The 13,468-nt window shown below is 33.7% G+C and overlaps 1 protein-coding gene across 5 annotated transcripts in view; it reads right to left on the bottom strand.

The window, feature by feature from the left end:
- Positions 1–13,468, bottom strand: part of PFKP (phosphofructokinase, platelet) — a 49,122-nt gene that overhangs the window by 27,483 nt on the left and 8,171 nt on the right. For all 5 annotated transcript variants that reach the window (XM_074899958.1, XM_074899962.1, XM_074899961.1 and 2 more), the window contains exons 2-5: positions 12,417–12,490; positions 5,532–5,609; positions 3,005–3,194; positions 352–517 (exon numbers count right to left, since the gene is read on the bottom strand). In XM_074899958.1, the coding sequence (XP_074756059.1) occupies positions 352–517; positions 3,005–3,194; positions 5,532–5,609; positions 12,417–12,490 (508 nt within the window). The remainder of the gene's footprint in view (positions 1–351; positions 518–3,004; positions 3,195–5,531; positions 5,610–12,416; positions 12,491–13,468) is intronic.

Below are 13,468 nucleotides of genomic sequence, written 5' to 3'. Positions count from 1 at the left end.
ACTACTCAAGCTGTATCTGGATCTCCTCTAGAAGAGTATGTCTGGGAGAGCCTGAAAACATACTAAAAAAAGATAGTCTGCCCCTAAAGCTGATGCAGCCTCTACAATCAGACGCCTGAAGTGCTGCCATGACAAGAATGATGGAAAAGCAGTTCCTAAGAAAAAAAGACACTGAGACACTTGAAAGATGCAGCCAAAAAGGGCTTTTATTCCCACTCTAGAAATGCTACAAATACCTAACTTCTATTTATAATTAACTTATATCCCCCACTATTGTATGGCAATAGGAAACTTAAAATTTGAAGCATAAACAACTGTATATTACAGTTTTATATAATATACACAATTCACCTTTGAGCAGTGGTCATGATGGCATCCACAACTTCAATGATTCTGTGCAAGGCTGAGTCAGTACCTATGGTCATATCAGTGCCACAGAAGTCATTGTCTATGGATCCAACCATTCCCACAATGTTAAGGTAAGCATATTTCTTAACAGCCTCTTCATCAATCTGTCCTGTAAAGAAGTAGCCAGAGAAAGAGCTGTAAGATTATTTAAAAAAAAAAAAACAACTTAGACATATTGCTTGGGTGCTCTAAAGTAAACATATCCAAACATTAAATTATGTTTAGATATTTTAGATAACAAGGTTAGTCAAAACTACAAACAAAAGCCAATCAAAACAACCAAACAAAAGAATCCTGCATAGAACTTCTTACAGTAAGGAAGGAAACAAGAGCTTTTCAGTCCATTTTAAAGTGTCAACAGATTATTAAGTTTTGCAACCAGCCTTAAAAATGATGGCTTGGATTTAATAGCGTTCAAATTGTAGTCTCAGTGTATGACATGAAATGAAGAAGTAAAAGGATGCAAACTGGATGTGATTACAGGCATATGTAGACAATCAAAAACTAGCATTAAACTTTTGAATACTTATCTTCTGCAACACTGAAAGGCTCTGATTTCATGATTAATAAGCAAATAGAATAGAAAAGCTCCTATTCTAAGTCTTAGACTGTGTCTGCCAAGACATTAGTGAAAATGCTGAATCATCCAAGAGTTATAAAGGATCTCAAGGATGAAATACCTTAGCTGCTTAATTGCTTAAAACTACCTTAATATCTGTGGATGGGATGGTAGTAAATAAAATGCCAATTTTTTAATATTGGATTCAAGAACTATATATCAGGGTGTTTAATGTCTATACTAGAGAAAACAGTAGAAACCATAACGAAAAATATAACCAATGTTCATAAAGATAAATACAGCATTCTGAAGAAGAATCAAAATGTTTTCTATGAATGTATACCATGCATTACAAACCTTTTCTAGAGTTCCAAAGGTGACTTAATAATCACATGAATAAGGGATATCTGGTTGACATATTCTACTTAGATTTCCAAAAGCCATTGACAAGGTCTGTTGCCAAAGGATTTTGAGGAAACTAAGTAGCCACAGGATAAGAGAGAAGGCTTTTGCATAGAATAAATAATGTGAAACAGAGAGTAAAAAATAAGAAACAGAGGGCAGTAGTAAATGCAAGTTCTTGTATCTGAGAAAGGTAATCAATGAAGTTCTACAGGGATCTGTGCTGTTCAACATACTCAGCAGTAACCTAGAAAAGGGAATAAGCAGTAAGGTGCCAAAATTTACTGACCAAACTGAATTATTTGGGTTCTAAATGTATGGAGAAGAAATGAAGATGACTAGCAAGACACAGTGAGCAGTAAAGTATCAGATGGAATTCATTGTAGATAAATGTCAACTATTACACATGAAAAATGTACCCTAACATCAAAACAAAAGAATGCTATTTTCAGCATAATAATATAATAATGCTGTTTTCATTAATACATCAGCCTCAATGCTCAATAGCAGTCAAAAAAAAAATAATTAGAAAATATTAGGAAAAGAATAGAGAACAAAACAAAGATCATTATACTACTGTGTAGATCCATGGTTTGCCCTCATCTTGAATACTGGGTGCAGTTGTGGTCTTCCCCACCTCAAAAAGGACATGGTAGAACTGGAAAAGGTTCAGAGAAGCGCAACAAAGATGATCAAAGGTATAGAACTTACATATAAGGAACAACTAAGCAAACTAGGAGTCTTCCATCTAGAAAAAGAGATGATGAAGGGAAAACAAGACAGCTGTAAAATCTCAAGTGGCATGCAGAGAGGAAGTAGGATTGTTTATTCACTGTTTGTTCTAACACAAAAATTATAGGACATCAAATGATACTAGAAGGCAGCAGGATCAAAATAAACAGAAGATTCTTCACAGTCTTCATTCAGTGAATCTGTAGAACTCCTTGATACATCATGTTTTCAGCAAAAATCTGTATACTTTTAAGGAGACTGAATACATTCATGGAAGAGAAATTAATTAAGGACTGCTAACAGCATCTGGTTCAGCAAGTCCTGAAGACAGAAATGGATGGAACCTATCAGTATTTACGTATTATGAATAACATATAGCATCATCACAGCATTATTTAGGGTTTTTCTGTTCTTTTACTCTTCCCTGTACATTCTCTTGGATGCTATCAAAGACACCTACTGGGCTAGATGCACTTTTAGCAACAGCCAGTTAATGTTTTGATCTTAAACTAATAGTGACATATATGCAGGAAAGCATCATAATATAATAACAATGAAGTATGTAGCTTGTTGTAGGAGAGAAATTATGGATATGAGGGCAAAGGGCTTTTCAAGCAGAAGGTTCAACGACCCTGAAAATGACTCATAATGGGGGGAAAAAGCCACATAGGCTGTTGCCCCGTAACTATTTGGCCTTTTTGAATTTTTATGTTACATAAGAGAGGATGTCCAGAAATGAAAAACTATTACTTTATGAAGAACTGTGTACTCTCCTAGAATATATACATTTGACTTTTAAACTTAAGAAATATCCTCTGGATATAGTTTGTGTATGTTTATTTAGGGTACATAACTTTCCTGGAGACTGGACTAGAAGTCTAGAAGGTCTAAACACAAACTTACCTTTCTGTGCCAGTTCTTCGAGAAGTCCACTCCATTCTTCACGGAACAGATTGGCACCAGTTAAGCTGCCATCTCCGCCAATCACACAAAGATTAGTGATTCCTCTCTGAACCAAGTTGTAGGCTGCCTGCAGGCGGCCCTCCCGGGTACGAAAGGATTTGCAGCGTGCACTACCAATAACTGTACCTCCCTAGAAAAAGTGCAACAGTTTTAATTTATAATCCAGTATTTTACGATATCTTTTTTAAAATGGATTAATGATGAATGGTTATTTTGTAGCATAATCTCCATCTTTAAGTTTACAGTAAGTAAAAACTAATGAAAACTGAAGAATTATCAAACGTGGGAAATTATGTTCTCAAGAGCGGATACACACACCAGGGAAGAGGGAAAAAACACTCAAAATGACTGATAAAGAGCTACTCTTGAAGGAATATGTTAAATGATTTGGGATTAATTTCAGTAGCAATCCAATAAATCATGTGGTTGTTACTTATATGTAATGACAGTAGTACAAGTGATACTACTACTACTAAGTAGTTACGTATTCAGATGAATTTGCTTCAAAGCATGACATTTTTTCCTGCTAACATCGTGAAATATATAAACAATAACAGAAAAGCTCAAAATTATCATTTATTGTCATTCCACAGAATTATGGAAAGAACTGCATCTACATCTAGTGCCTTAAGATCAAACTAATGGTCAATTTTCTGTTTTATTAATCATCTGCTGCATTTATTTATATGAATTAAATAACTTCCTCCAGAAATCAAAGTAATTATTTTCAAAAAAGACTGAAGCACCATGTCACTGAAAATTGCTGGGCATCTTGCTGAAAACAAGTTATTTATACACCTTCTGTATTTATGTTGTTCAGTTACTCAAGAAAAGTCTAATTTTTGCCTTATTTTTATCACAGTAAAAAGTAAAATTAAGACTGCAAAACCATTTTTTTTTTTTCTGCAAACAAATCCAGAGGTGATTACCTCACTTCTGCATAAATGTTTCCTTCACTTTAACTTATAAGTCAGTCAAGCCAACCTAAATTTGAGCTTAAAATCTGTAGAGGCTGTACTCTGCCTTATCAATAGGTGTGCCAGCTCTCAAGCCAGTCCTCAGCACTATTTTACCATCTACACTGCAATACACAACAGTTGCTAGTGGAAGGAAAAAAAAAAAAAAAAAAAGGTGGAGTAGAAACAGTTCGGCTTTCTCCACAGACAAAAAAGTAGAAGCGTACACATGGAGATGTTCTGAAAATAACAATCGGGACTAAAACCCCTATCTAAAGTAGATGTTTTCATACTTCAAAAAGCATAGTTGTAAGTGGAAAAGAAACTATGTATTTGAAACAACATACTACAATTTGTTCTGATTAAACAGAAATATACACTAGGCTGAAAAATCTGTTATCAAAACAACTAAATGCATTCTTTAAGATGCATCGTCAGCTTCACTGTTGGCGTATTGAATTCCTAGCAATCAAGCTCAGAAAGGTGTTTTTCTTATAGTACATATGCTATATATATGTATAGGATGCCTACACCCTGCTCCTGCATATGCTCTTGTGTGGTCTGGCCATGACATTTCAAATTTTCTCTTAATCATAAGATGTGTCTGGATGATGATCTTAGTCATATGGTGTAGTTTTAGGTAGCCCTGCAAGGAGCAGGGAGTTGGACTCAATCCTTATGGGACCCTTCCAACTTGAGATATTCTATGATTACAGATTCTATGAGATAGACAGGGGATTTAAAAAAAAAAAAAAGAAAAATGAAACGTATGTGGACAAAATATCCCACTATATTGCAGGGTATTTGGGCTTTTTTTTTAAATTTAAAAATCTATTTTCTCTCTGCTAACTGCTTTATATTAGCTTTACAGAAAGCTCCAAAGAAACCCACGCTTCACCTGGAGGTAGTTTTCAGAAAGCTTGGCAAGCAGTAAGGCCTCTTCGCCAAATATAGCATCTGCTCTGGAAGAGGTAACAACATTACCATGCTGAGGAAAAGTTTAAGGAGATCCAAATGGCCATCTTGCAGAATGTAACATAATCGTACAGACAAAGTTACTGGTATTATCTGAGCTCTGGAGAACTATACTGTAATTACATGCATTACTCTAATTCTAAATCCACTTACACAGAAAGCCAACAGGGTTTCGTAAGATAACACTTGCCTTACAAAACACAGTTGTTTCATATTTTGGCCCTATAATGAATTTTTTATTAAATATAGGTTTGTCAATATGGCTTTAGGAGGCTAATGACATGTAATGTTGAAAATCTAGGACAAACGTTTTCAAGATTATTTCTGTGCACCAAGTACAAGACCACACAAAAATCTTTAGACAGTGTCAAACATCCACGCTGTAGAAATAAGGCTCTGCTAAAAGTGGTATGTACTGGACACTCAGTCATCACATAATTCAAATCCATAATTACAGTGGTTGTATGGATCTAGAATTCTGGCTCCCTGTTTAAAGAGAGAAGGTTTGGGTCCCACTGCCACCCCCTAACACTTACCACTTGCAGGATACTTGAAACACTTTCCCATGAAACTTCTACAATATTATCACCTCCATCAACCATTCCCTGATAACCCTGAAAGAGAAGTAGTATTTCGGAAGTCTGATTTGAAAAATTATGCAACATTTCCACTACAGTAATACTCACCTTTTTTATTTTAATGCAACTTTAAGTAATTAAACACACTGAATTAAAAAAATCCTCAACTTAAATGAAACAACATTCAAGCAGCTATCACATTAGGGGGAAAAAAAGTAAAACAAACCCTATTCCTAAAAGATCAGTTCCAAATACAACTTCAAGATAGAGTAATACTTTACAAATATTACACAGTTCATAAACTAAAATGGAAATGTATTTCTCCTTTCTTAGGAATAAATATTCAGTTATTTTTGAGAAACTATAAAAACAGAAGAACTTTGAAAAGCATTATAAAATGTGCTTCCTTAAAACAAAATCTCAGCCTGAGGTCATGATCTTTGAAAAAAAATCTACCTTTGTAACACTTTGTACACTTTTTCCCCCCAAGGTAGGCATAACAAAATGAAGAGCAACAACCAAAAATTTTTCATAAACAAGGAAGAAATCAAGTTACATAATCTTCATTCTTTTTTGGAGGCAGTTACAAAATAAATAGATGAAAGAAATTTAGTAGAAAAAAATACAATTTTTAGTGATGCATTTAAGAAATCCTCAATACCTTAACTCAAATGGTCTTCAGAAACCAATGCATGCTTTAATAGGGAAAGAATTATACTCAGCTGAAAGAAGGAAAACTATCTAGTCAGCATATGAAGGGTTTTGTTATGCCTGGTGCTATTAATTGAAAAAATACTAGCAGAAAGACAGTAACAATTACAGATTCTTTTCCATTAGGTGATACTGTGAACACTGATTTTTAAAAAAGAAAAAAAAAAAAAAAACAAACACCAAACCAAAAAACAGCGAAGTTCTAACCTGGAAAACTGATACAGACACCAGAATAAAACTGGAGTTACCGTTCAACTTTTTAACATTGGTATAAATCTAAATGGAAAAAACCACTATGGGTTAAAGAACATAAAAAAACACTAAACAAAAATAAGCATGACAATGTTTATGTCTCTGTTTTTAGATTATGTGCAGATATGGATAATTATGCTGAGGAACAATTAATTAGCCTTTCTTCTGTACGCAGTTCGTGCAAGACTGTACGTATTTAGTCTTAGGGTTCTCTATAACAAAACAAGTGGAACTAGAAATAGAAGGGAGTTTAGGAAACAGCAGAACTGACATTATAAACCGGAGACACTGTCACAATCAAGAGTGTATGGAGTTTTTATCCAGTAAGCAGTAACTTGGAAATGTACTAAGCCTACACTGGCATAAAAAGCCATATATATTATATGAATACTATACTATACTTGGAGTCCCTCACTAGCATGACAGAATAAGAATATAAAGATAACATGGAGTCACAAAAGTACAAGTTACCCAAATTAAGCTTTCTATGATTCTAGTACAGATTCCAAAGGGGAAACATAAAAGCTTCTGTTCAGTGAGACTTGACTAACAAATTTACATATAAGATGATCGAGTAATAGCAAAGAAACAGATAGATGGAAAACAACCTATGTCTCTAACTTTTGTCATTCAACAGATCCTTTCATTGTTTTGTCCACTCTCAAGATGACTTTGGTATGTAACTAATGTATACACATGTTGTCTTGTATACTAATGTATACACATAATGACTTGAAGCTAAAACGTTATTTGCACGATTCCTTCAAAATTAGAGCAAGTTGGAAAAGAAATAATGCTTAATCTACGTACCTTTAAAAAAATCTACACATCAACTAAAAAATCTACATATAAACTAAATCTGCAGATCTAACAAAAAATTCTAAAATCTACAAATCTACACATCAACTTAAAAAAAAAATAATTCTCAGATAAAGTGCAAAGATCTTCAGACAGAAACATTCCAGTGGATCCAACTGAGGTTGATGAAGGCCAATAAATTACTAAATTCACTTATCACAAATTTGTTGGTTTGCTTGTTGTGGGGTTTTTTTGGGTTTTTGTTTTGTTCTGTTTTTTTAAAATGATGTTCCTTATATCATTCAGTAATGGACTGAAAGCTTTTTCTGTCAGTGTTCATACTGGCAAGTACAATAGCACAAAGATTCATAAGCAATAAATCCTGAAATAATAGTGTGATATTACACTTTCACTCAATTTGTAACACTGACTATAGGAAGCTGCACTACAAGCTGACAAAAATATATACAGTTCATGTATTTGCTCCAATCATTCACCTTCCATTTTTACTTAGGAGGAAAACTAAAGAAAGTGCATCCAAGTATTACATACAGTAAAATATATACATAATTCTATACACATCATGAGAGTCATGGAAGAAAATTCCCGATTTTATTAACAAATCTAAAACACAGGAAAAAGCAAATGGATAAACTACTATTTGAAACTGTCTCTGTGAAATTTGAAACAACTTACAGCTAAAGATGAGCTATGACTGACTCCTGCACGATCCATCTTTAAAGCAGAAAGAACTCATGCATTCTGCTTAGGAGTTCACATTGGTTCTACATTCTCTGTGTAGACAAGTGGGAACAGGGGCCATATTAACAATTCCTCCCACTACAAGGTAAGGACAAGGAGCTTTTGGAACAGGCCTGATCCATTTTAACTGTCACATTACTTTCTCCTAACTCAGTTCTGCTTGCAAGTACTGTATGTAAGCTCGCTCTGAAGAATGTAGCCAAAATTTCCATGCTGCTCTTCCATACCATTAAGAGATAGAAAAAGTATAGTATTAAAACAGCTTTCTAGAAAAACTATAGGGGGAAAAAAAAGAAAAAGAAAAGATTACTAGTTATAATTGAAACATTAATAATGATCATGATTTCTATTTATCATTTTAGTTATTTAAACACTCATGCTAACGTGGGGACTAGACAATCCGACAATCCATTGTGAAGGTGGAACAGTTCAACACTCTTACAATTGTCTGGTTACTGAAAATTACTGGCAGATGTGAATAGAGACTTAATAAAAGGAGGGTGGGAACCTGCCAATTTACTGGTTGTTTTCTGGGGTTTTTTTGTGGGTTTTTTGTTTGTTTGTTTAAATCTTACTTAGATTCTAAAAATAGCTTGGGTACTAAAACTATGGGGCAAGAATGGAAAAAAGTAAACTGTCAAAAATACAGCAAGCACTATACTTGAAGATCAAGACTATTTTATGCTTATTCCTTCCTCTATGCAAAATCTGAATATTCAAAGATGAACAAGAGGAAATCTCTGTGTGTCATATGTTCACAGGGTACATACATATACACTGTAACTCCTGAAGAGACTGGCAGAGATGGCAAACCTTGCTTCAAGCCTTAACTCTATAGACAAAAGCTTTTGAAAAAGAACAAGCCATCTTCTGATATGTTACATATGAGACATTTGGGGCTTTAACAGTTAAACTTTACTTACTGAACTTTTTTAGCTATTGCTTGACAACGTAAAATACTAGCATCACTGAGTGCACAAACCACCACATAAAAGACATGAAGTTTTCCTCACAGAAATCCATGACTGCCGTACCATTGCATTTCCAATGCTGGCCTCTTGAGAAAAAGACTCTTAATCAAGATGTAGAATCTAAAAGTTCCATAGCTTAGTAGTAAGAGCACGCATCCACTGGGAACTATGTGCTTCAATCCTGGAAAAAGGGCAGGTTATTTGTATAAATATTTAAGACCTCAGTTTCTAAAATGAATTGCCATAAATGAGAGGAATCACTTTTTCTTCTCAATCAAAAATAAAAAAAAAAAAACAACACAAAAACAAAAAAGCAAAACCAACTTAAATCACTTCTGAATAGTGAAAAAATGTAAACTAGCCTCCTAAAGCAGTCTGACACTTTTACATGTACTTCTACCTCCTAGATTTTCAACAGCATGAGTGAAATAAGTCCACTAGGTATTCAAATTTTAATTCAGATGAGGTAGATTTGAGGAATAATGTGATGTTAACACAAATAAAATATGGAACTAGGGCAACTGTATAGTGTAAGCATTGTTTCCATAAATTAATAGCAAAATTTTCAAATGTGCTAATTTCAATTAATTAAGATACAAGAGGTTTTAAAATTTTTTTAGTTATAAAACTAGAGGGTTTATATAAACTATATAAATTATGTATAAATATAATCAATTATAGGGTTTTATATAAATTATTTTATAGTTTTAGTTTTTACATGAGGTGTTTGGGGTTCTTTTCCTTTTGGGAGTCAAAGTAGTTCCAAACAGCCCATGAACTCAAACAGCTGTTTCTTTGGGCTTTGGTAAACTCAACTTTAAAAAAGCTAGAAAATTATTTATATCTAGTTCATTGTCAATTTTTATTTATCTTGATAATCTCTCATCACAAAATGAAGCAAAATGGAGTTAGAAAACAAAAGGAAAGTAGAGTTATTGTTTTCTTTATAATATGGAGCTAGTTTTGGCCACGACTGTACAAGACAGATAGTTTTACAGTGTAAAAAAATTTCTTATGACAGAAAGTTAAAGGAGAAAAATAGTGTACGACAACTACAGCAAAGTAGGCTTGAAAAAGTCTGAGACCTTTACCTCAATTTTTGGCTCCAAATAAGAAAACATTTTTCATCAGTGGGTGTTGCCATTTCAGGTTTCTTCTTCACTTTTTCAGAGCAGCTTCAATACAAGTATCATTTCACCTTGACATACGTGTGTCTATGTAAGATGCCTACTCAAAATGTAGGCTAAAACCATACTATTCTCATTGCTTAAAACACTAAGTCTGCATTTGATAAACTGTAATTTTGAAGGGCCTTATTAAAAGTATTAAAGAACTTCAAGTATATACAAAAATACATCTCCTCTGTATACATCGTGCAAAGGCTTATAATAGGGATTATTAGTGACAAGTCCTACCCTAAGATTTTTATCTTCCACTACACTTGTCACCTAAATCTGTTTCCTATTTCAAAGTGCTGAAATTAAATAGTTGTTTCTCTGAAGTACTTATATGCATTGTGAAAGAAAACTGACTTCATATTTTAATTAACATGGAGTCAGAGAGGAAAAAAAGCTCAATATTCAGTACTTCCTGAAACATAGAAATGAACAGACTAATCTAGAAGATCTCTTTCAGAAATATTACCCATACTTACAGTGAAATGTGTATTTTTCTCCCAGACTACGTTGTTACAATGAAAATAGAATGACAGTCTATAATGGAAACTCGAACACTGACTTGATATTTACAATTGGTTTTCATTCAGAAATATTTGTGACTTCACATTGGCAAACTCTGGCAAGGAACATAACTCAAATACAGCAGTTTTGCTAAATTCAGAAAAAAAGAAATATCCAAATTTCTCTGGAAATTTATCATTGAATACACTCTGTGATACAAAATAGTTTTTAAAAGGTGACAGAAGTAAACACACCGTAAGATGAACTACAAAAATGGTAATTCTTAAGTTAAACAGAATTTAAAAAAAAAAAAAAAAAAACACAAAACAAACAAAAAAATCAATCCAAGTTCTGGCTTTTAAAGACAGCCAAAAAACCCTCCTGATTTCCACAAAAGTATCTGACCCATTTCAGCAAGCCCACAAAACAGCTGAACACTAAAGGAATTCTAGAGATTGGCCATGTAATTAGCACACACTAAGTATTCAGAGCTGCTTTCTATAATGCTGTAGTATGAAAGAATTCTGGAGCACAGCGCTCTGCTTATTTGCATTTCAATATACTTTGCATCTCTTTAGTAAATGAACTATAGGAAAGAAAAATGGATAAATAGCTACCTTTTAAAGCTGAATTGTATAGTTTACATTCGCAAAACTAAAACCAAAGTACTTTCCAATCACTTCTATGAATTATAGTACTCCGTATTTTTATTTTAAACGCTAAAATTAGATTTTGCTAGGAATATTGCCTACTAAATTTTGCCTCATATCGAATGTTTATTATGATTTGTAATCACTTCAAACATCTAAGGAGTTGTACAGGAATTCCAGTGTGAACAGAATGACTTCTTGCTAAATATATTCACTGTTCTTTTCTTAAACTGCAAATTTTATAAAAACTGGAAGTGTCCTTCAGGTGGAAGTCTAACTATAGCTTAGTCTTTCAGTAACATTTGCATTAAACTTGTCTCATCATTTTTTCATATCAAGTAATTGTTACAGAAGTTAAAACTGTTAAAAGTTAAAATCTCCGTGCATATGAAGTCATAAGCTTCAACCACAAAATTCTGATGTTTGGACATGCTAGTGATGGTGCATGTTTTTTAGTGGAGTCTTTTTTATTTGTTGGTTGGAATTTTTTCAGTAACAGCTTTCTACTTATAAAGCCAGGAACAACGGCACCAGCCTGACAGCATTTCTGATCAAAAACAAGTTGTGTAATCTGTGAAATGAGGACGACACCGTATCCTTATCATACACTAGGAAAAGGGAATGGGGAAAAGTCAAAGGGTTAATAATCAGTAGTTTAACCAGGCTTAGGAAGGTATTTATAAAGTACAATATTTGGGGCAAAACATCTAACATGTACAAAACTACAGAGCTCATAGCTGGGTGACAACCATCTCTGGTTTTCTCAGTATTTTCAAGCTTCTGATGGCTAGTGGCACATGAAGAATTGCATATAATGAAAAAAATATTTTTAAATTAAATAGTTTTAGCATATACCTGGTAAAAAATACTTTACACACACACACAAAAAAACTTGATATGGTGAAAGGGAATGACATCTACAACGTTTTTTAATTTATACCATTCACTCTCCATGAGGTTTCCACAAAAACTCAAGTATAGTCAGAGGACAAATACAGAATGAATAAAACAAAAACTAACCTCATAAACAAAATACACTTTGGCTTTTACATAGATTCCCATGCGTACTACTGCGCGCACAGCAGCATTCATACCTGGGAAGAAAAAGCAAAGTCACTTGTTATAGGTTATCCAATATTTTTTTGTATAACTACAAAAAAAAGAAACATTAATTCATTCCTAAAAAAACCCCAGTGATCAACATCTATTAAAACAGAATTTTTCTTAATGACAGTGCAATCAGCCCATGAATACGAAGAGTGCAAAACTACTGCTTTGTTCCAGTAATTATGTGGATGTCAGTATGTGTGTTAATCAGAGATTAAATTGCTGCTGATTGTAGAACAGCATTGTAAAAGAAACAGCTACTAAACCAGAAACAGCAAGTAAATTCATTTCATAATAATTAGTTCTCTGTCTGAAATGTAAAATATTGAGCCAGTTAAATTCTACCATCTTCAAAGAGAAATTATATTGTAACAGTTCTTTTTCCTGAGCTTTCCAAAGTAACACAGGTGTATACACAGTATTTTGTGGGGAGCACAGCCAAAGCTCCTAACATTTGATAAATTCCCACTTAAAAAGATAGAAGTAACGGTAAACTAACACCAAAAAAATGCTGCATGGACTCATTTGACAGAGAAGTGCCTAAATGCCACTTTTTTTCCTGGGACTGCAAGCTCACATTCCAATTCTCTGCTCACAGACATCTGACAAATCATACTAATGTAAAATCTTCCATTTAAATCCAATGGTCAAACAATTAACCTGAGCAAGAGAGAGTTCCACTGGTGTTCTCATATGGGTCAAATGAATTTCTGTCATAACCCATCCCTTCAGATACTGTATTGCCTTACTCATTATCCAGGAAGTTCCCCAAATTAATAAGCTAACTGCTTCCATACCACTTAAACAGACACAAGAAATTATGCAAAGCATGAGGACAGAAGAAGTAGTTAGGCTACACTGAAAGAAACAGCCTCCGCATATCAGTTGAAAAGAGATGCCAGAAACATGACAATCCAAAATACTGGGAACCAATTCTCCAAATCTGTTGCACTTAATATCAAAAC

The sequence above is a fragment of the Athene noctua genome, chromosome 2 (assembly GCF_965140245.1).
Source record: "Athene noctua chromosome 2, bAthNoc1.hap1.1, whole genome shotgun sequence".
Lineage (NCBI taxonomy): Eukaryota > Metazoa > Chordata > Aves > Strigiformes > Strigidae > Athene > Athene noctua.
Note: the sequence above shows the minus strand (reverse complement) of the source record. Positions and strands in the feature narration are given on the sequence as shown.